Source organism: Oryx dammah, unplaced genomic scaffold, assembly GCF_014754425.2.
Source record: "Oryx dammah isolate SB20612 unplaced genomic scaffold, SCBI_Odam_1.1 HiC_scaffold_16, whole genome shotgun sequence".
NCBI classification, from domain to species: domain Eukaryota; kingdom Metazoa; phylum Chordata; class Mammalia; order Artiodactyla; family Bovidae; genus Oryx; species Oryx dammah.
Window position 1 is genome coordinate 39514037 of NW_024070200.1, and position 24617 is coordinate 39538653.

General features: G+C 42.6%; 1 protein-coding gene across 1 annotated transcript in view; it reads left to right on the forward strand.

Moving 5' to 3' along the window:
- Positions 1-24617, forward strand: part of LOC120875517 (neuronal acetylcholine receptor subunit alpha-7) — a 150443-nt gene that overhangs the window by 42304 nt on the left and 83522 nt on the right. The window contains exon 3 of the mRNA XM_040257376.1: positions 19908-19952. Within this exon, the coding sequence (XP_040113310.1) occupies positions 19908-19952 (45 nt within the window). The remainder of the gene's footprint in view (positions 1-19907; positions 19953-24617) is intronic.

Genomic DNA, 24617 nt, shown 5'->3' on the forward strand with positions numbered 1-24617 from the left:
ATTAAGAGGCTCTTTAATTCCTCTTTCTGCCATTAGGGTGGTGTCATCTGCATATCTGAGGTTATTGATATTTCTCTCGCAATCTTGATTCTAGCTTGTGATTCATCTAGCCTGGCATTTTGCATGATATACTCTGCATAGAAGTTAAATAAGCAGGGTAAAAGTGTTCAACCTTGACATACTCCTTTCCAATTTGGAACCAGTCAGTTCCATATAAGGTTCTAACTGTTGCTTTTTGACCTGCATACAGGTTTCTCAGGAGATAGGTAAGGTGGCCTCGTATGCCCATCTGTTTAAGAATTTTACAGTTTGTTATGATCCACACAGTTAAGGGCTTTAGCATTGTCAATGAAGCAGCTGCTGCTGCTGCTAAGTCGCTTCAGTCATATCCAACTCTCTGCAACCCCATAGACGGCAGCCCACCAGGCTCCCCTGTCCCTGGGATTTTCCAGGCAAGAATACTGGAGTGGGTTGCCATTTCCTCCTCCAATGCATGAAAGTAAAAAGTGAAAGTGAAGTCGCTCAGTCGTGTCCGACTCGTAGCGTCCCCATGGACTGCAGCCTACCAGGGTCCTCCGCCCATGGGATTTTCCAGGCAAGAGTACTGGAGTGGGGTGCTATTGCTTTCTCCACAATGAAGCAGATGTAGATGTTTTCCTGGAATTCTCTTGTTTTTTCTATGATCCAACAGATGTTGGCAATTTGATCTCTGGTTCCTCTGCCTTTTCTAAATCCATCTTATACATCTGGAAGTTCTCGGTTCAGGTATCATTGAAGCCTAGCTTGAAGGATTTTCAGCATTACTTTGTTAGCATGTGAAATGAGTGCAGTTGTGCGGCAGTTGAGCATTCTTTGGCATTGCCTTTCTTTGGAATTGGAATGAAAACTGACCTTTTCCAGTCCTATGGCCACTGCTGTGTTTTCCAAATTTGTTGGTGTATTGAGTGCAGCATTTAACAGCATAATCATTTAGGATTTGAAATAGCTCAGCTGGAATTACAAAACCTCTACTAGCTTTGTTTGTAGTGATGCTTCCTAAGGCTCACTAGACTTCACACTCCAGGATGTATGGCTCTAGGTGAGTGAACACTATCGTAGTTATCCAGGTCATTAAGACCTTTTTTGTACAGTTCTGTGTGTTCTTGCCACCTCTTCTTAATATCTTCTGTTTTTGTTAGGTCCATACTGTCGTTTCTGTCCTTTATTGTGCCCAACTGTGCATGAAATGTTCCATTCAGTTCAGTTCAGTTCAGTCACTCAGTAATGTCCAACTCTTTGCGACCCCATGAATCGCAGCATTCCAGGCCTCCCTGTCCATCACCAACTCCCGGAGTTCACTCAGACTCACGTCCATCGAGTCAGTAATGCCATCCAGCCATCTCATCCTCGGTTGTCCCTTTCTCCTCCTACCCCCAATCCCTCCCCGCATCAAAGTCTTTTCCAGTGAGTCAACTCTTCGCATGAGGTGGCCAAAGTACTGGAGTTTCAGCTTTAGCATCATTCCTTCCAAAGAAATCCCAGGGTTGATCTCCTTCAGAATGGACTGGTTGGATCTCCTTGCAGTCCAAGGGACTCTCAAGAGTCTTCTCCAACACCACAGTTCAGAAGCATCAATTCTTCGGCACTCAGCCTTCTTCACAGTCCAACTCTCACATCCATACATGACCACTGGAAAAACCATAGCCTTGACTAGACGGACCTTTGTTGGCAAAGTAATGTCTCTGCTTTTGAATATACTATCTAGGTTGGTCATAACTTTTCTTCCAAGGAGTAAGCGACTTTTAATTTCATAGCTGCAGTCACCATCTGCAGTGATTTTGGAGCCCAAACAATAAATTCTGACACTGTTTCCACTGTTTCCCCATCTATTTCCCATGGAGTGATGGGACCGGATGCCATGATCTTCGTTTTCTGAATGTTGAGCTTTAAGCCAACTTTTTCACTCTCCTCTTTCACTTTCATCAAGAGGCTTTTGAGTTCCTCTTCACTTTCTGCCATAAGGGTGGTGTCATCTGCATATCTGAGGTTATTGATATTTCTCCCGGCAATCTTGATTCCAGCTTGTGTTTCTTCCAGTCCAGCGTTTCTCATGATGTACTCTGCATATAAGTTAAATAAGCAGGGTGACAATATACAGCCTTGATGCACTCCTTTTCCTATTTGGAACCAGTCTGTTGTTCCATGTCCAGTTCTAACTGTTGCTTCCTGGCCTGCATACAGGAAGAGGCATGTTAGGTGGTCTGGTATTCCCATCTCTTTCAGAATTTTCCAGTTTATTGTGATCCACGCAGTCAAAGGCTTTGGCATAGTCAATAAAGCAGGAATAGATGTTTTTCTGGAACTCTCTTGCTTTTTCCATGATCCAGTGGATGTTGGCAATTTGTTCCACTGGTATCTCTAATTTTCTTGAAGAGATCTCTTAATCTTTCCCATTCTATTATTTTCCTCAATTTCTTTGCATTGTTCACTTAAGAAGCCTTTTTTATCTTTCCTTGCTATTCTTTAGAACTCTGCATTCAGACGGGTATATCTTTTCTTTTCTCCTTGCCTTTCACTTATCTTCTTTTCTCAGCTATTTGTAAGGCCTCCTCAGACAACCATTTTGCCTTTTTGAATTTCTTTTTCTTGGAGTTAGTTTTGATCACCATCTCCTGTACAGTGTTATGAACCTCTCTGTCCAAAGTTCTTTAGGCATTTCATAACCTAAGCCTCTGGAATAACGTACCTATGGAACAAGATTAGGTCATATGCATTACTACTTTACACTGAACAGAGACTGGTGGTTGTTCTGGATGATAATGAATATAAAAGTAGGTGCAGATTAGTTTTGATCTACAAGTGAGAACTATGATCATTGATACCTGATATGAAGAGGTTGGGGGTTGTGGGATAGAAATTCAGCTGTGTCTGTTGTGCAGATATAAACTCAGGCACCTCTTACATGAGCCCTTTTTTCCTGCCCCTGCTCTCCCAGAGTTTGTAATGAAGTAAATTTCCCTGACATATTAAGGGTCTCACACTTAACCAAAGGTCACTTATGAAAGAAGAAATTACTTTGAAATTTTATCCAAGCTATTTAATCACCTGAATTATGAAAAAGTTCCAAAGTAATTCCCTTCCTGAGTCTGTGATAGGAACATTTGTCTTGGTAATTGGTGTCGTGTGCTTTATGGTCCGAGTCACTTCACTGTACTTTTCAGAGGAAACAAATAGGTCTGTGAATAGTCTGGGTTTGGGTTATTTAGCTTTTCATTTTTTCCTATAAAATAGGAATCTGAATTTGTTCTGAATTAGACGGGAAATGGACTTTGGGACTGGGGAAGGAAGAAGTGTCAAATTTTCCTTTTTGATTGTTCAGGCTCTGTGGTGATTAGATAGAATGGATTGACAAATTATTTCTGGGCATCAGTCATTTACTAGTTTGCTACAAGTCTGTAAGAGAAGGAATAAAGCCTGAAGATCCATAGGAGACTCATTATTTATAGATTTCACAAAAAAACAAAGGATTCTGTGAACTCATTTGGGAAGCACAGGCTTAATCAGGTTCTCCAAGACCTCTTAGAGCCCTTGTGATAACTGTGAACCAGGGATCTGAGAGAGAGCATCATAGTGCTTTTGAAATGGGGCATAACCCTATGGGCCTTCCCCCCATGTCCTCAGCTTTCCCTTTGTCTATGTAAAAACTTTAGCCTAAGAATTAGTTTAATCAGAGAAGTGAGAAAATGCAGAAGCAATGGAAAACAGTCCAACAGGACAAAACAATAATAGTTTAGTCATCAAGCGATCTTGAGGACTTTTCCTTTCTCCTCAAGTATTATAGATAATATGCTGAGCCGTGTCCTTTGAGCTGTTTTATAGATAATGAAACCCCCACCAGGTGAAAGAAGTTAACTACATGAGGAGCAGACTATAGCCATGACATAAGCTGCCACAGTTCCTAGAACTGGCCTCAAAGAAGTGGGAACAGACCAACCCTGGAACTAAAGATTAACTGTACTTAAAACAATCAAGATGACGCTGATCAGACACCCTTATGACTAATTTCAAGATGACTATCAGAGGTGATTGTGCTGTTTCTGTGTGTCTCCCCCTCTCTCTGACTATGAAAGCTCTTGCCCACTGATTATCAGTGGGGAGAGTTGGCCTGTGGACAGGAGTTCGCTCCCCTAATGCCACCCCAGTGTCCAGCTTCCAAAATAAAGCAGAACTTTCCTCTTACCAGCTTTGCCCCTTTATTGGCTTTTGAGCAGCGAACAGCTGGACCCCACTTTCAGTGACATTTTCATTTGGACAATATTCTTAGCCCCCAGGTTTCCAAGATGACCCTGGCCAGGTTTCACAAGGGCAGGGCTTTAAATGCAGTTTTCTCTGCCACTATGTTCCTAGGTTTGGAGTTAACACTGCCTGGGTAGCATGAGAACAACCACAAATGGCCGTGGGCAGAACTCCTTCCATGGGTCGTGCTCGGATGTGTGGAAGATGAATATTGGCCCATAACCCTTGTGCTTCTGCCTCTCCCTCTCTATCTGCATTGCAGAGAGTAGACTGTTAATAAAAGGGATTCTCTGGAGTGGGTATTAGATCCCAGAATTAGCTTTGGGTCAGCTGCTATGAGACACTCCTCAGGCTGCTTGTGTTCAACACCACTGACCCCTGACCCTCCGAAGGGGCCCAGGGGCACTGACTTGTTTTCCCACAGGAATCCCACCATCTTGCCTCTTCTTTACCATTAATATATCTTTGATTGCTTTAAATGCCTTTTTCTTTTCTTTGTGTTCCTGTTGAAGTACTTGAAGAGGAAATGTCCCATTGTGTTCTTCACATCCTTCTTGATTAAGGTGTGCTGGGTAATGTGAAGCCAGGGTATTTGGAAATGGTTGACAGTGACTCTTGACTTTTTTTTTTTTTTCTAACTTGAAGTCCTTAGTGTCCTGATATCACTGCTATGAAGATCATTCCTTTCTCTCATTCTTGTAGTGTAGCTACAGGTAATTCAAGATTCCTATGAATCTTCTCTGTTTAAATGACTTTAAGAGTTTCTGGAAACTTAGACATTTTTATATTTTTCAGATAATTTATAAAAATCTCAGTGTTAATTCTGGGAGAAACCCCTATTTAGACTGTCTGTACTCTAATTTGTTTTGCAGACATTAAAGTGAATGACATTAAGATGGATCATTAGAAGTCTGTACTGATCACAGATCTTCTTTAACTTTCATTATCTATGAAGTTTGCACCATGGTCTATCAATTTTAAAGTGTGCATTTTTCATATTTTAACTTTTTAAAAAATAGATGTCTTACAATTGAACGGCATTTTAGATTTGATGCAGTATGAAACTAGAATAAATCTTTAGTTGGAGGATAAACAATAAAATTGTTTTTTTCTATAAACTCAACAGTCAGAAATAATCTATGAAGAGTTTGTATTTATCTTTAAGTATTTTCAGAGTTTCAACTACAATGAGTCAAATTTTTGCATCACTTTCTTTTCTTCTGAATCTGATTTATTCTTCTGCCAAGAATACACCTGATAGTAAAACCATAGATGAGGTGGTATCAATAATATGCTAACTTTTTAATCTGACTCCAACTCTGTCAGGGAGGTTCTTACCTTTGTACTATGTTTACCTCAGTTTCTCACGTTTTTGCATTCCATCTTGGAACCTCTGACTTCCTCAATGATTTACTTTCAAATTTGTATACATTAAGGTTTATTTTTTGTGCTGTAAAGTTATATGGGTTTTTGCAAATGCTTTATGTCTTGTGTTCACTATTGCAGTATCATACAAAATTGTTTCCCTGCTCTAAAAATCCCCTGTGCTCCATCTATTCATCCATATAACCTCACATGCACACAACTGATGATCTGTTTACCAGCCCTAGGTTTGCCTTTTTAAGAATGTGTTATAATTGTAATCACAGAGTATGTAGCCTTTTCAGCCTGGCTTCTTTCACTTAGCAATATATAGTTAAGATTTATCTATATCTTTCATGGGTTGATAGCTCATTTAATTTTATCCCTGAATAATAATTCACTGTATGAAGGTACCACAGTTTAATCTGTTTGCCTACGTTAGGGCTTCTTGGTTGCTTCCAAGTTTTTGCATTTATTAATAAAGCTGCCATAAACACTCACATGAAGGTTTTTGTGTGGACATCAGTTTTGAAATCATTGGGTAAATATCTAGGAGTGCAGTCGTTGGATAGTCTGGTGACACCAGGCTGAGTTTTGTAAGAAACGACCAAACTGTCTTCCAGATTGGCTGTGCTGTCTACATTCCCACCAGCAGTAAATCAGAGTTCTTGCTGCTCCACACCCTCCTAGCAATTGGTATTGGCTGCTTTTTAGATTTTAGTCATTCTGATAGACATGTGGTAGTATCTCACCACTTTTTGTTGTTGTTTTTATTTGAAGTTTTATCTTACGTTGAAGTATAGTTGATTAACAATGTTGTGTTAGTTTCAGGTGTATGGCAAAGTGATTCAGTTATACATGTACATGGATGTATTCTTTTTCAAATTCTTTTCCCATTTAGTTTCAGTTCAGTTCAGTTCAGTCGCTCAGTCTTGTCCGACTCTTTGCGACCCCATGAATTGCAGCATGCCAGGCCTCCCTGTCCATCACCAACTCAAACTCATGTCCATCAAGTCGGTGATGCTATCCAGCCATCTCATCCTCTGTCGTCCCCTTCTCCTCCTGACCCCAATCCCTCCCAGCATCAGAGTCTTTTCCAATGAGTCAACTCTTCGCATGAGGTGGCCAAAGTATTGGAGTTTCAGCTTTAGCATCGTTCCTTCCAAAGAACAACCAGGACTGATCTCCTTCAGAATGGACTGGTTGGATCTCCTTGCAGTCCAAGGGACTCTCAAGAGTCTTCTCCAACACCACAGTTCAAAAGCATCAATTCTTCGGCGCTCAGCTTTCTTCACAGTCCAACTCTTACATCCATACATGACTACTGGAAAAACCATAGCCTTGACTAGACAGACCTTTGTTGGCAAAGTAATGTCTCTGCTTTTGAATATGCTATCTAGGTTGGTCATAACTTTTCTTCCAAGGAGTAAGTGTCTTTTAATTTCATGGCTGCATTCACCATCTGCAGTGATTTTGGAGCCCAGAAAAATAAAGTCTGACACTGTTTCCACTGTTTCCCCATCTATTTGCCATGAAGTGATGGGACCAGATGCCATGATCTTCGTTTTCTCATTATTGAGCTTTAAGCCAACTTTTTCACTCTCCTCTTTCTGAAGGTTAGTGTGCTGGAAAGATTCAGGAGAGGGGAGGTGTTTTATAGATTCTGTGGTGTTAGGATTAAATCCCAGTCTTTCATTGGGCCTGTGCTCCTGGGCTGCGGCCTTCGCAAATGTTTCTGTCTTATTATAGCTTGTATGATCTACCTACCACCCCCCACCCTGCCCCAGTGAAACAGAAAGGCTACAGAGTGCTGGTGTGGGAAGAATGGTGGGGATCAAGTGCTGGAAAGCTTGGAGAATGGCCTTTGCTATGGTGAAGGCTCTGGGTGGCCTATTTTCCAGGAGTTACTCTTCCTTCCCCATGCCAGAGTTATAGGAGATCTTTCTTGGATATTTACCGTGAGAACTTAATGGGGATCGTGGAGATAAAATTCATGCAAGTGTAGGTGTCCACGTGATGGTGGGACCCTGGAGTTTCTTACTCTCATCGAGTTCATCCTCAGCAGACTCATGGAAATGACCATGTGGGCACTGCTGCAAGTTTGTGGCTCCAATGGCATCTGCTCCAACTAAACACATCTTGGCTGTACCTCTGAATTCGCCTGTTTCCGGATTTCTGTGTGGCACTCTACCCTGCAGTACTGATCTCTCATGGGTCCAGCTAAGGGCATTGATTTTCAGTATGTTCAGTGTTGTTTGTTGTTTTCGTTATGTGAAAGTGAAATTGTTAGTTGCTTAGTCTTGTCTGATTCTTTGCAACCCCATGGACTCTAGCCCACCAGGCTCCTCATTGCATGAAATTTTCCAGACAACGATACTGGAGTGGGTTGCCATTTCCTTCTCCAGGGCATCTTTCCAACCCAGGGATCGAACCTGGATCTCCTGCACTGCAGGCATATTCTTTACCGTCTGAGCTACCAGGAAAGCTATAATGTGGCAGTGATTAATTCTAAGCTCTTTACATATAGGAGCTGAAAAAAATGATTAAATCTTGATTAGTTTTTGAGTCATACTTATCTTCTTGAGGAACTTGTCAAAATTTCTTTTTTTAAAATATAAATTTATTTATTTTAATTGGAGGTTAATTACTTTACAATATTGTATTGGTTTTGCCGAACATCAACATGAATCCGCCACAGGTATACATATGTTTCCCATCCTGAACCCCCCTCCCTCCTCCCTCCCCGTACCATCCCTCTGGGTCATCTCAGTGCACCAGTCCCAAGCACCCAGTATCATGCATCGAACTTGGACTGGCGATTTGTTTCATACATGATATTATACATGTTTCAATGCCATTCTCCCAAATCATCCCACCCTCGCCCTCTCCCACAGAGTCCAAAAGACTGTTCTATACATCTGTGTCTCTTTTGCTGTCTTGCATACAGGGTTATTATTACCATCTTTCTACATTCCGTATATATGCATTAGTATACTGTATTGGTGTTTTTCTTTCTGGCTTACTTCACTCGTATAATAGGCTCCAGTTTCATCCACCTCATCAGAACTGATTCAAATGTATTCTTTTTAATGGCTGAGTAATACTCCTTTGTGTATATGTACCACAGCTTTCTTATCCATTCATCTGCTGATGGACATCTAGGGTGCTTCCATGTCCTGGCTATTATAAACAGTGCTGCGATGAACATTGGGGTACATGTGTCTCTTTCAGTTCTGGTTTCCTTGGTGTGTATGCCCAGCAGTGGGATTGCTGGGTCATAACGCAGTTCTATTTCCAGTATCTTAAGGAATCTCCACACTGTTTTCCATAGTGGCTGTACTAGTTTGCATTCCCACCAACAGTGTAAGAGGGTTCCCTTTTCTCCACCAACAATGTAAGAGGGTTCCCTTTTCTCCACACCCTTTCCAGCATTTATTGCTTGTAGACTTTGGGATAGCAGCCATTCTGACTGGAGTGAAATGGTACCTCATTGTGGTTTTGATTTGCATTTCTCTGATAATGAGTGAAGTTGAGCATCTTTTCATGTGTTTGTTAGCCATCTGTATGTCTTCTTTGGAGAAATGTCTATTTAGTTCTTTGGCCCATTTTTTGATTGGGTCGTTTATTTTTCTGGAATTGAGCTGCAGGAGTTGCTTGTATATTTTTGAGATTAGTTGTTTGTCAGTTGCTTCATTTGCTATTATTTTCTCCCATTCTGAAGGCTGTCAAAATTTCTTAAACTGAGAGTTAGTGCAACAATTTTGGTAATTTCTCAGTCATTATCTTTAAATTTTCTCTTTCTAAAGCTTTTTTAGGTGTGTATTAGATATTTTCATTTTATCTTTCATGTCTTCCAAGCATTCATGTCATCCTGTATTTTAGGCCATCTGTTCAGGTCTGTCTTCGTTTTACTAATTATTGTTTCAGGTGTTTTTGGTCTGTAACTTATCCTTTGAGTGTTTATTTCAGTGACTACATTTTTCACTTTGCAAAGCTTATGCTTTTGTTTTGCCTTGTTTTATCCCTGAGTATCTTATTCTTCTCTCGTGCTTTTGATATCTTTATATATTTAATCATTTTTAAACATATGTATTCAGTATTTTTCCTCTGATATTTCTCTGGTCTGAATTTGGGGGGATTTATTCCTGCTGACCTGGTTTTCTGTCTCTTGGTCATGGGAGATTTTTCACTTACATATTTTGTATTTTGCATCAGGAGGACATAATCATGGTTGTGATTTCTAAACAATTTTTTTTTTTTTTTTGCTTAGTTGTTTATTCTCTCTGCTTTTGTCTGGTACCTCAAGTTTTACTGCTGTGGAATAGATTTTATGCTACTTTCTTAGTTTGCAGAGTCCCCAGGCATTGTGGATTGTTTATATTTGAATTCTCCATCTGAAAAAAGACCTACACTTTCTGAGGAATTATTTAAAAATGAAAGTGAAAGTTGCTCAGTCATGCCCAACTCTTTGCAACTCCATAGACTAGTCCTTGGAATTCTCAAGGTCAGAATACTGGAGTGGGCAGCCATTCCCTTCTTCAGGGGATCTTCCCAACCCAGGGATCAAACCCAGGTCTCCCACATTGCAGTCAGATTCTTTACCAGTTGAGCCACCAGGGAAGCCCAAGAATACTGGAGTGGGTAGCCTATTACTTCTCCAGGGGATCTTCCTGACCCAGGAATCAAACCAGGGTCTCCTGCATTGCAGATGGATTCTTTACCAGCTGAGCTACCAGGGAAGCCCTAATTGCTGCGTTTTTTCCTCCACTGTCAGCCCAGGCTGAGACAGACTTGCCTGGGTTCCCTTCTGGCAGTGGGCTCTTCAAGATCCTTGTGTCTCATGGCTGGATGGATGGGTATGGGGTTAGCTCCCCTCACCTATGGAGTGGGAGTTTAGCATTCAGTTCCACAGAGGCTTTGTTCAAGCTCTCTGAATATAACTGGCCGCCACTCTCCCTACACCAGCTTATGCACTAATGGTATCATTTTCGGTTCCCTCTTGGATTTTTTGTTTTTGAAGATTTCTCTCCTTTTTTGTTTCCATTTACATTTAAGAAAATATTTCTGTAATTTCCTCCCGCATCTCTGGGTGTTTGGTAGCAGGACAATGCTCAGGTCATGGATTCGGCTGTTTTGCTAGAACCAGAATTACGTCTCCTGTGTATGGTCCCAATACACTTTCTGCTTCCCACATGCATGTTCTCCATTTCAGCTCAAGTTGTGTCTTCCTTTTGGCACCTCTGTGTCCTCTTTCCTAATTAATCTCTGTGTTTTTCCTCTGCACACACTGTGGTTATCTCATGCCTTGCTTTCATGCCATTAACTCAATTTTCAGCTGAGTCTGTTTTGTTCCTTCCTGGTTCTAATTTATTAGCCATGTAACCGTGTTGTTTTGGCTCTAAGCTTATTTGTTTAGCTCTTCAGTCTCCCTTTTATTTCATTCAGATCTTTTATAGTCTCATCTTTGAAGTCATGTTTAATTTGATCCAAGGTTTTATTGAGTTACATAGTAGAAAGAACTCAAAGGAAGCATACTTGTCTTAATTAGGTTTTTTTCCAGATTATACATTGTATTTTTTGTGTTCATCTATTTGCCTTTTCTTTGTTGCATTTCCTATTTTAAATTATTTGTGTATTCATTGATTCATTCACTTCCAAACTATATTTGTGAATCTGTCATTCCAAATTATTTTTTTATCTTGCCCATGCCTTATGAGGGTATGTTTACACATAATTTTTAATTTTCTGTAGTATAATGGTATAAATTCTGTATTATTCTTTCCTTTTATGTGATTTTTACTTTTTCTTAATTTATTAAGCCAATTAATCTACATTGCTTGTGGAAATATTATATATGTCAAATAATAACAACAACAACAAGAAAACATTACTGCTTTCACTTCTGGCTCCTGCCTTCTTTTATATATATCATCTCCTTTCCTTCCCTTCCTGAAAATTCCACACAAGCGTTCTAGTGACCAGAGTCTGCCTCTCTCCTCTTTTCTCCCCTGGATCCATAATCCCCCAGCCCCTCCACCCCTTCCTCACTTTCCAGCTCTGCTAACTCAAGATGGAGCTTCTTTTCTGGTTCTGCCCTCCTTCTCCATATCTTAGGCTTCATTCGTCTAGATTTGAGTCCTTTGGGGGAGACTGGGTGGTTGTTCCTCTAATAGTAATAGAACGAATGTCTTTCAGTCCTAGTTAAAAGTACGCCCCTGAACCCCTCATCCCTCCCTGGGGAGGCTAGGTCAGGCCTTTCACACTGTACCCCAAGATACAGACCTTGGGCAACCTGCAAATGAGCACTGAGATGGGGCCAGGTCCCTGGGTCCAAGAACCAGGATGTATTAAGAACACCAAGCCTGCGCCAGTGACTTTCAAAACTTCTGAGCTTCAGGACCCCTCTACTTTCATAAAAATTATTGCAAATTCTCTCCCTTCCCATTTCTTTTTTTTTTTTAACATGTGTTACATTTATCCATATTTATTGCCATGTTTGAAATAAAACCTAAGAAAACATTTTCAAGTCCATGAATTGATTTAAAATTATCATAAACCTGTACCTTGTAATCATAACTAATATTTTAAGAAAAATAACTATATTCTCAAGCAAAACACATTTAGTGAGAAGGGTGGCGTTTCATATTTTTTGCAAATCTCCTGAAGGCCCAGCTTTACAGAAGACTGGATTTCTGGTCTGGTTCTGCAGTCAGTCTGCTGTATTGCATGTCCCGTGGCTCTGCAGAGCTCTACCAGCTGCTCATGAGGAAATGAGGGTGAAACAGGCTAATAACTTTTGATGGCTGTGAAAAACTGTGGCTTCACTAATCCTCTGAGAGCATCTCAGAAACTCAGAGGTTTCCAGTCTATACTTTGAGAGCTTCTGTGATGTACAGAAATCAAAGGGAACCATCTACTGTGACCATCACCAAAGTGTTTCTTGTTAGGAAGAACGTTGGGAGCAGAGTTGCCTGGTGGCTGAAACACAGGTGTTGAGCTAAACAGGTAAGGGACTGGGTCTCAGCTTCTGCATGAGCTGTGAGACCTAGGGCCTTGGGCATGTTTGGTTTCACAGTTGATATCTTTATATATCCCTCCCTTTTGATTATAAGGGTGATACAGCCTCACTGCAAACACTCAAACAGAACAGTGATGTATTTAGTTAAATTTGGGAACTCTTCCTCTAGTTCCCATTATTAGATGAGAATAATAATAGCACTGACTTTGTCTATTTCCTAAGACTGTAATGAGTTTGGAACAAAAAAAAGTGTGTGTGTGTATGACATTCAGAAGACTGTGGACTCGAGTTTAGCTATGTTCTTTTCAGATGACATTTACTGGTATCCTTTGTGATGAAAATCATGGGCTTGTTCATCTTTTGCCCTTTCTTTCTGTTGGACAGAATTTTCTGATTGTGTGCCTTTTTCTTACTGATATGTAGGCGTTTATTTCTTATTCCGGATATGAATCTTTTCTCGACCTAATATCTTGCTGACTCAGGGAAAATCACAGCCTCTCAATATATTTTTCTGTTAAAAACAGGACAGAAACATGGCTGGTGTAAAGATTAAATTAGATAAGAGAAGTAACCCTTTTTATAAACTACAGAGGACTACAAAAATAAGGATTTATGTTATCCAGCAACTTTCTCTGCAAACAAGAATTGAGACACAGATCTATTATTACCTGTTTTTTCCCTCAGCATCTACACAAAAGCAAAGAGAAAGTGTTAGAAGCTCTTCAAAATAAAGTTGAATAATGTCACCCTGTAACTTCCTGAAGAATAATTGCTGTAGGAGTGCAGGATGGCACATGAGACATCATCAGAGTGGTTGTGCTCTAAAGCCGCCATGTGATTATTCCAAGAGATTGGTTTTTAAAAAGCATAAAGTGTACTTTAAAAATCCCTTTATTGAGGTATGATTGACATACCAAAAGCTGTACATACTTAATGCATACAATTTGATGTGTTTGCAGATAAGCATACACCTGTGAAACTCTCACCATGATCTATGACATAAACATAGCCATCGCCTCCCAAAGTTTCTTCCTACCATCTTTTTAAATTTATAGTTAGAATTATTACTTCTATGATAAGAATACCTAACATACTGTCTACCCTCTTAGCGAATGTTTAAGACTACCTTACAGCATTATTAGTTACAGACTCTGTGCCTCACTGGGGGTCTCTGTGGCTTGTTCATCTTACAGACTGAAACTTTTCACCCTTGGACAGAGACCTAGTCCCTTTCCCCCAAGTCCGGTCTCTGGCAGCCACCATTCTGCTCCATGGTTCTATGGGTTAGATTAGATTTCTTATACAAGCGGAATCATACAATCTGTCTTTCTGTGTCTGGTTTCTTTCATTTAACATCATATCCTCCAGATTCATCACACTGTTGGAAAGAGCAGGGTTTCCTTCTTTTTTGAGACTAAATACTATTTTGAAGTGCTCAGACTGAAAAGCAAAGGAGAGATTGGTTTTGGGAGTGCTTTGTGTACTGATCTTTGTGGTTCCATGGCAGCCAGGGGTCCTGTGTCCTCCTGTGAGATCCCAGGGTCAGGAAGGAGCATGGGTCTTGTGGGGGAGCTGTGTGTGTGTGTGTGTGTGTAAGAAAATGAGAGCCACACATGGGGATGTACTGGAGTTGAGTCACATGTCACAGCCTATGTGACAATGCCCTCATCCCTCCCACACTGGGAGGTTGTGGGGGGCAGCTGCTGTCTCCCCATTTCCCAGGAGTGAACACTGAAATCGTGGACTGCTGCTGCTGCTGCTGCTACTAAGTCGCTTCAGTCGTGTCCAAGTCTATGCGACCCCATAGACAGCAGCCCACTAGGCTCCTCTGTCCCTGGGATTGTCCAGGCAAGAATACTGGAGTGGGTTGCCATTTCCTTCTCCAATGTATGAAAGTGAAAAGTGAAAGTGAAGTCGCTCAGTCGTGCCCGACTCAGAGACCCCATGGACTGCAGCCTACCAGTCTCCTCCATCCATGGGATTTTTCAGGCAAGAGTACTGGAGTAGGGTGCCATTGCCTTCTCCAGAAATCATGGACAGTGAATGCTTAATGAGAGGAGCTGATTGGAGCCCAGGAGGTTTCTCAACAGCCGGTGTGGGCTCTGCCCTCTGTGCAAGCCAGCCTGGTTGGGTCAGGATCATGATGGACAGTTGGTTGCTGAGGGTCTGGAGTCCCTGGAACCCGTGCCCGGATCCTGTGCTGCTTGCTCCCAGAAGGTCATTGTTGTTCTTCAGTCACTCAGTCATGTCCGATTCTTTGCAACTCCGTGGACTGCAGCACACCAGGATTCTCTGCCCTTCACCATCTCCTGGAATTTGCTCAAACTCATGTCCATTGAGTTGCTGATGCCATCGAACCATCTCATCTTCTGTTTGATCTCCTTGCATTCCAAGAGACTCTCAAGAATCTCATACAATACCACAGTTCAAAGGCATCAATTCTTTGGCACTCAGCCTTCTTTATGGTCCAACTCCCACATATGAAAAAGCCATAGCCTTGACTAGATAGACCTTTGTTGGCAAAGTAATGTCTCTGCTTTTTAATATGCTGTCTATGTTGGTCAGACTTTATTTTGCGGACTCCAAAATCACTGCAGATGAGGGCTGCAGCCATGAAATTAAAAGATGCTTGCTCCTTGGAAGAAAAGTTATAACCAACCTAGACAGCCTATTAAAAAGCAGAGACATTACTTTGCCTACAAAGGTCCATCTAGTCAAAGCTATGGTTTTTCCAGTAGTCATGTATGGATGTAAGAGTTGAACTATAAAGAAAGCTGAGTGCCAAAGAATTGATGCTTTTGAGCTGTGGTGTTGGAGAAGACTCTTGAGAGTCCCTTGGACTGCAAGGAGATCCAACCAGTCCATTCTAAAGGAAATCAATCCTGATTATTTATTGGAAGGACTGATGCTGAAGCTGAAACTCCAATACTTTGGCCACCTGATGTGAAGAACTGACTCATTTGAAAAGACCCTGATGCTGGGAATGACTGAAGGGAGGAGAAGGGGATGACAGATGATGAGATGGTTGGATGGCATCACCAATTCAATGTACATGAGTTTGAGTAAACTCCAGGAGTTGGTGACGGACAGGGAAACCTGGCATGCTGCAGTCCATGGGGTCACAAAGAGTCAGACACGACTGAGCGACTGAACTGAACTGAGGTTGGTCATAGCTTTTCTTCCAAGGAGCAAGCGTCTTTTAATTTCATGGTTGCAGTTACCATCTGCAGTGATTCTGGAGCCCAAGAAAAAAAAGTCTGTCATTGTTTCCCCATCTATTTGCCATGAAGTGATGGGGCTAGATGCTATGATCTTTGCTTTTTGAATGTTGAGTTTTAAGCCTGTTTTTTCACTCTCATCTTTCACATCCATCAAGAGACTCTTTAGTTCCTCTTTGCTTTCTGCCATAAGGGTGGTGTCATCTGCATATCTGAATTTATTGATATTTTTCCTGGCAATCTTGATTCCATCTTGAGCTTCATCCAGGTTAGCATTTTGCATTATGTACTCTGCATATAAGTTAAATAAGGAGGGTGACAATATACAGCCCCAGGGGGTTGTACCTGCCTGTTTTTCAAATCCCCTGGGCCTGGTTCTGGGGTCAGGGTTTGGAAACCCCCTTCTCACCCCTCCCCCCACCAAGAGTCCCAGTGTTGGACCCCTGTGATTGCAGCCTTTGTGGGGTATGACCACTGAGTTCAGCTTCATTTGCTGATGCCTGATTTCAGACAATGTGAGGGCAGCACGGGAGGCTGGCAGCTTCCGTGTCAGTGGAGGAGGACGAGGTAAGAGAGGAGAAGCTTCGCTCCCGACTCCGTAGGGAGTCAGGGCTGTGGGTGATGAGGACAAGGCTGGGAAGGTGTGACGGGGCACTGGGTGGGAGAGGACCTTGCTGTGCAGACCTTGCAGGTCCTGGTTACCTGGCTGTGCCTTTGGAAGCCAGCCCAGGGAAAACTGGGAGGGTGGCCAGCTTCTGTACTCACAACTGGAAACTGGTGGCCAGGTCTCTCTTTTTTTTATGTAACATAGATTTATTTTACATGAAATGATGTTCAGATAACTCGTTATCCTTGTGGGAAGAAACAGAAAGTAGAGCTAAGTCCCTTCTGATGCAGCTGGACCACTGGCAGGAAGGTTCCTCTTCGGGCTGAATTGCACTCTGCCTCCCTGGTGCCTGAGGCCACAAGTCTGGCCAGGCTGCAGCTTCCTTCTTGGAGCCCCTGGGCTTGCAAAAGAGGAAGGAGGAGGGTGTGCGGCAGGAAAGGCCCCCGGGAGTTGAGGGGGAGCAAGGTCTCGGAAGGAGGAAGGTGCCTACGGTGGGTGTGAGGGGCCGTGGCTTTGGTGTTGCAGAGTCATAGGGAGTAAAGGTCACGTCTCATTCTCGGGACCCCATCTGCATCCCTCTGGGGAGGTTTATCTCCCTGTCATCCTTTCTGAAGGTGCCCTCTTCCTGTCTTCCATGACTTGTCACCGTTTGAATTACAGGTGTGTCATTGTCAAATTATATTATCCCACCCTCCACCCAGATTTTATATTCTGTGAGCTCAGGGGCCATGCCTGTTCAGTTCACTGTGGTGTGTGTCAGGTTGGCATAATGCCCGAAACAGGAAGTGCTTCACAATTATTTTGTCGCATGGGTGAATAAATGAACACTTGGTTGGACTATGGCTTATTGAAGGGGCTGTGTGCTGCCCTAAGGATCTGAGACTGGATTCTTTAAGCAGTGCATCTGGAGGAGGGCAGAGAGCTATTCTGGAACTGAGCAGAGGTCAGACAGTGAGGGTCCTTTCTTCCGTCAGCTTGGCTGCTGTAACCAGCATACCACTCAGTGGCTTAGTGACACATTTATTTCTCATAATTCTGGAGGCTAAGGAATCCAAGATCAAGACACCTACAGCTCTGATGTCTGGTGAGAGCCTACTTTCTGGTTCATAGATGGCTGTCTGCTTGCCAGGTCTTCCCATGGCAGAAGCGGTGAGGGAGCTCTTTGAGGTCCCTTTAATAAGAACAACAGTCTTGGTTCTGAGCGTGAACACACCCCAATGACCTAAACACATTCCAAAGACCCCACCTCCTAATACCATCCCAGTGGGAGGTAGGTTTCAACATAGGAGATTTGGGGGTGACGCAAGCATTCAGTCTTTGGAGGGGATCAGACATGCTTCACGTGGAGGTGGGAAGGAGATGCCACCGCGCCTGGTCACCATGCAGGCTGAGAGAGCTGAGTCTCAGCCAGTGGGTGGCCTGGGGTGGGAGGAGGTGGGGCCCACCTTGGGAACACAGACAGGAGCCTCTCTTCTGGTCCTGCAGGCTTTTCCTGGGTCTCCATGGAGGCCCCCAACCTGCATTGCTGCTCCCTCCACTGGAGGCTGGCTGCTGCTCTGCGTTGATTACAGTTTGAAACGCTTGCTTAGTCCCATGCCACCGCACACCACAGAAATCCCGTTTCCCTCTAATGAGGTTTCAGCTGGCATGTTGGAAAGAAGAAAGGCTTTTAATTAGATTGGTCGTAATTGAGCTCCCAAACCACAGAAGCCTTTCTCTCAGAAGATAAAGACATGGATGCAATTAAGAGAAAGAAGCCACCTGCATGGAACACTGGCTAATTTTAAGTCTATTAAAAACAGCAATTCCTTAATAAGTTGAGGCAAGGGACATATGTCCTGAAAGAGTTTATCAGCTCTTTCAATAGCACTGGGATCAGACTGGAGCTGGAGCCCTCATGCAGTGCAGATGCATGGCGTCGTCAGGGACTGTTCACTCTGCTCAGAGGGAGGTTAGCTCTATAGATTTTTCCACCCAAACCGCTGGCAGTGTTATTTTGCAAAAGGGGGATATATTTTCCTTGTGACCAGACTGGCAACTTCTTCTGGACACAGCCCCTGGCCTGAGGTCCCTGGGACTTGGTCCCCTGTCTTTCTCCAGGCAGCCTGATGCCTTCTACAAGATTTACCTTCCTACCCCCACTGTCATCTCTCAGAGGTGCCCAGGGCAAGCTGCTGGGGTAGGGACATTGATGTGTCCAAGAATCTCTGCCAGCTCCTTACATGTTCAACACATTTGTATTTTAATGAGAAGCAGCATTCATTTCTCACTTGCATCCCTGCCCTGTGACCACGCCCCAGCAGATGGTGTTCTTTCTGCCACTGGGTCTGTTGATGTGAATGCTACCAGGGAACCAGGCCAGGTAGTTCCTGTGGAAGGAGCTCATGGTCTCAGCCTCAGGGCATCTCAGCATTAACAAGCACTTTCTTCTGGAGGGGGTGAAATTGCTAGTTTGTGGAGTCTTTTTCGGTGGGAATTGAACACCAAATACTGAACAACAGCATTCTTAGTAGAACTGCTGCAGGAAACTTGCTCATTTTTCTCCGTGCCCGCCCTGGCTCTTGCTACCCACTTTTGGGCCTTGCCAGCCATGATAAAAAAAAAAAAAAAAAAAGCTGATTAGGCCTGAAGTTGGCTAGCATCTTCTTTGGGTGCCCAATGCGAGGGTGAAGCCACTGTTGATATGCTGCCTCACACTCCCTGGACAGAATGCAGACTCGGCACCCTTCTGGAGCCCACACTCAGGTTGGAAATGTGGAAAGAGGGCTCTTGACCCACATCCAGGTGTGAATGTTTCCTTCATAAAGTCAGCTCACCTTTCTGACCCCTAGTTTGCTCACCTGGATAGGATTTACCTTGCTTGTGTGTGTTAAGGATCTGGTGTGCTGCCTGGTTGATGAAGGATGGAAGAAAAGGTAGGCAGACCCCAGAAGAAGTGGGGCCCACACAGCATTGTTAGCACAGGGGCAGCAGCTGTCATGGGAGGGCTCCCTTTCCCAGGGGAGGGAAGCCTAAAATATTTCAATTTGCTTAAAACTCTATCCATTCTTGTAATAAACTTGACTTTAAATGACTGAAATTTGCACCCAGTCTCATTTTTTTAAGTATACAAGTGATTTTAAAAAGTGTAAGTAAAAATAAGTTAAACCATTAGCAGATATCATCTCTGGATGGTGGGATTGCAGGGTTTTAATTTCCTTCTCTCTATTTTTCTATCTTGTGTAAGAGCTCTGTAATTAATGTGTAAATAGAAAAGCTTCACTCCAGGGAAATGCTGGAGTATATTTGGAAGTGCTTGGTGAATTCTGATTTCGACACACACCAGCCGTCCCAACCATCAGACTGGTGCATGAATAATGGTATCATTTCCTCTTAGGTAAACTATATAAACCATATCTTTGACTCTTTTTATTTTTTTCCTTTAAAGGATGAGAAGAACCAAGTGTTGACCACCAACATTTGGCTACAAATGGTAAGTTGCAACGGTGGCGGTCCACGCCCATGGGGCTTCCTGCTCTTACCTCTGAGATGCCTGAGCTGGAATCGCAGGCAAGGTCCCTGAGAGTATCCAGGACTGTCCTGCCAGCCTCCACGTTTGCCAACAGCGAAGGAGACCACTCTACCTTTGCATGTCCTGCACTAGACCCTGCAAGGCTCAGTGCACACTCCTGCTTTGTAACAGGGTGACTTGGGGAAGTTTCAAAAGCAGAAACATGCACGTAAGTCGTAAGTTGCAGGTCTGCATGTGAATGTCCACAGCTTGTGCCATAACTGATCCCCAGAGCTCCAGAGTGCCTGCCCAGCTCCCCCTGCCCCTAGCCGTGCATGTGTTAATATGGCAGAGCAATGCCCAAGCCAGAAGCCTTCACACTTCCTGCTCTAGTGATCTCTGCAAGAATTTCGAGATGCTGTATTTTTTCATTCGTGGATTTTTTTACCTTGCTATCTAAAGTTCTAACCTAGATTAATTAACTACAAAATATGTCACTTCCATCCAATTGTAAATATAAACATTTTAAAAGAAAACTGTCAGTCTCTATTTTAAATTGAATCTATTTAAATTCCATATAATTTGACACGCCTATCATTAAGCAAAAAACATATACAAACATGCCCTTCTTTACCTGGTGGGTATATTACATAGTCCCTTTTTCTCTCTACTCTTACCTTTCTTTTCCACACAGAATTTTATCCTTGAAAGTCTTTTTATTAATGATTCTGACTTGGTTCTCTCCAGTGTAAATATTTACATAAAAGTTATTCCTTCAGAAAAGTGTTAAGAATTTTTCTTCTTGATTGATTTAGTATTATAGTGATTATTGGTACATAATTCATCAAGGTGAAACTAATTATAAATTTTAATAATTATTAAACAAAAAATTGGAAATCTACGTCTCTACCAAAGATGGGGCTTTGTTTTAAATTCATTAATACATTCATAGATGACTAGTTTTTGTTGCTAAAATTGAGACATACAGATTTCACCATCAATTGTATAACTTTTAAAAATAGAAGTAGTAACATGTACAGTTCAGAATGAAGGGCAGTTTGTGATAGCCGCATTACTCATTTCCTTGAACTTCTTACAGATTATATGCCAAAAATAATAGAGTTTGGGGGTCTTCCCTGAAGGAGTTAAAGCAACTTGCCTCAGTGCGTGGATCCCACCTGCACACCTGTGCCCTCCAACTCCAGCTTCCCTCCTTTTGCCAAGGGCGCAGGGTCTGTTCTCCCATAGAAGCCAGCCCTTCCTCAGGGATATGGTCCTGTTTCCTGGCACCTGCTGAGAGCAGGGCTTTCACAACTGCCCCTGTTGCCTCAGGCATCATAATCATGTCTGTGTCACTCTTGGTATACAAATATACTGCTCTCTAGGGCTTCCCAGGTGGCACTAATGGTAAAGAACTTGCCCATCAATGCAAGAGACAAAAGAGACATGGGTTTGCTCCCTGGGTCAGGAAGATCCCCTGGAGGAGGTCATGGCAACCCACTCCAGTATTCTTGCCTGGAGAGTCCCGTGGACCGAGGAGCCTGTCCGTAGGGCAGCACAGAGTCGGACACAACTGAAGTGACTTAGCATGCACGCATACTGCCTTCTGTCCCCATGAAGTCACCTAGTGATTCCCTGGTTTTCTTTCACCTTTACAGCAACATTCCCCTGAGCAGTGCCCTCCCACCCCAACTGTCCTCGTTCTCTCCCTTTGCATTCTCTCTTAAACTCGCCTTCATCTGGCTGTGTGTGCAGGTGTGGTCAATCGTGTCTGACTCTTTGCAACCTCATGGACTGTAGCCCGCCAGGCTCCTCTGTCCACAGAATTTTCGGCAAGAATACTGGAGTGGGTTGCCATTTCCTTCTTCAGGCTCTGTGTGAGCAAATCACTAACCCCACCCAGGTTACTACATATTATGAGTAATATTTTTCCCCAAGTTTTTAATGAGAATTTTCAATTATACCAAGAAGTTGAATTTAGAGTGAGCACCCATATACTTGCCTCCTGGATTCTATAATTACTTTTACTATACTTGCTTTAGCCTGTATCTGACCTTCTATTCATCGAGTTTATTTTTAAATTCAGCTCAAAAGTAGAGGAGTGGGCAGGGGTGTCCTTTCACTCATATATTTCACAGAGATCTCAGAGTCCAGAGGTTTTGTTTTGTTTTTTTTTTTCCTTTCTTTCAAGGTAAAAGTATTTGCATACAATGCAGTGCATAAATCCAAAAAGTGTATCTGACAGTGAATTGCCAGTAATGCCTTCAGACCTGCAGCCCCCATCCCTATCCCATGCAATCAAGACTGTCATATAGCTCTGGGAATTCTGGGGCATAATGCGAATGGTTTCTTCTTGACATAAAACCGTCCATTTCCCATGCCCTCTAAAGTGCAGAGCTGATGTGGACATTTTTCTCCTGGAAGGAGAGACACGCTGAATTTGCTCCTGACATGTCAGATCATGTTTCTCTGAGCCTCTATTTCTTAGTCCTCAGTAAGTGATTTGTCTTCAGCAATGAATGTGATTTGGCTTTTTTTAAAAAAAAAAAAAAAACGAATGTTGGTTTCCAGGAAAAAACATAACTGGATTATTACTTACTGTGTTGAGTTCAGGTGCTCCATAAATAGACATCCTTGCTTTGGAGGATGTCAGCAGAGGCCTCTAAATTTCTTTCAAGCACAGCATATTTCTAATTAAGACTTGCATTTGTGGAAACATCTGCAGCTTCATTTGTTTTAAAACTCACCTTTTTATCTCATGTACCTTTTCAACTAATCTTTTCAAGCACCTGCTTTGTGGAAAAGCATTGCGAGGCCATGCGAGGGGGGTCCAGAAAAGGATGAGAACCAGTTTCTACTTGCAAACCATTTCCAATCTGGCTGTGTAATTTACACTGTAAGGAAGGTTCAGATATGAAGACCAAGTACCTACCTAGAGAATAGGCAGGAGGCAGGCTGGCTGTGCAGACCATGGAGTTGGCAGTACAGAAATCAGAGGAAGAGGAGGAAAGGCAAGGACTCTATGTATGTGGTGATGGGGAGCCTGAGTGTTTCTAGGTGTGAGCTCAGTAATTAATGTTTCTTTCCAGATGCCCACCCTGTGGAAAACAGGCTGGGCACCTTTGTAATGTCTGTCCTTATACAATGGGGTGGCACATTTTATCTGGCACCTGTAGCTCATGGAGCAGCTGTAGTAATAGCTCCCAGATGAATTTTAAGGAAGGCCTCAGCGTGGATCTGGGGAACTCAGACGTCACCCGCACAGGCTTTGGAAGATGCCCAAGAGCCATTGATAAGATAACCAGGTTGATTCCTGCTCTTTTTGTTTCCCAAACTGGTGACCAGCCTGGCCTGCCCAGCCTGGGTAATGGGGACAGAGGAGAAGTGAGGCTCCATGCTGAAGAGGGCCGAGGCGAGTCCCCAGGGAGGGAGGGCAGCAGCCTGGACAGGAAGGGACAGAGAGCCCAGGAGATTGCTCTCAGCAGTTGGTTTTACTCTCCCTTATTTCATGTTGCTGAATTCCTGTTCTGAAAAACTGAATCCACGTAATATTTTCTCTAGATATTTAAACTCTGAGGTCAACATCCTACAAATGATGGGTTTTCTATACATTCAAAGAGAAGAGGCAGAAAAAATTCTCTTTGACGTATAGTTTGTTGATTGTGTTTTCCTTTCTCTTACCTGCCCTTGATTTGTAGGAATTTACAGTTTTTAGAGAACCTGAAGGAAGCGAAAGTGTTTGATCTCTCTGTTTACTTCTTTATATTCCTAGGAGGAAGCAGCTAGTGTATTTTTTCTGCATATTAGTTTTATCATTTGGGCAGTCCTGTCAGACGTAATCTGATTTGATCTATGAGAAGAACTGACAGAAGCCATTTCAGTTTCTAAAGAGATGTTTGAGCCATTTGGAGACTTAAAAAAAAAAAAAAGAAAACTATCTTCTTTAATTTTGAATTTTTGAAATTTTGACCATTCTTCTGGTTTCAGATTTCCCAACCTTCTGCTTATTTTCCACCTCCTAATTCTAATTATGGAATTAATAGCATCATAGAATATTAGATTCTAAACCATATTTATCTCTGAACTGCTTATTACCTTCTTCATTTCTTCATTCTTTATCAAAATAGAAATGCTACATATGTTGCTTATAGATGAGAGGTCACTGGCTTGCTTAGGGCCGTAAGAGCAACCCACCATTAAGCAAAACCTATGTCCACTGAGAGAAGAAAGTTTTGGGACAGAAGAAAGGAGGAGACCCACTCTCTTCCTCTGCGATCAGAACAGTTGACGGAAGAATGTTCAGAGCACGTGTGTGTGAGATGTTTCCTGACACCAACAGCTTGGCTCTATTCTGAGTTAGCATTTGATCCTTCAGGTAAGGGCTCATTCCCATGGACTGCCCCCATTTGAGACTCCAGCTGCAGATGGGGGCCGAGTGGCCCACACTTCTGTCCAGCTGAGTTCACATTCAGACTCTCCCATTCTCTGCCTCATATTCAGTACTTTATTTGAACAGCTCCTGGAACTCAAGAGAAACCTTTATCTTTGTTTAAAATCTATTATTGTGTATAATCTGATATATAATATCATATAATGTAATATAAAAGATGGGCTTCCCTGTTGGCTCTGGGAGGGTTGGCACTTCTA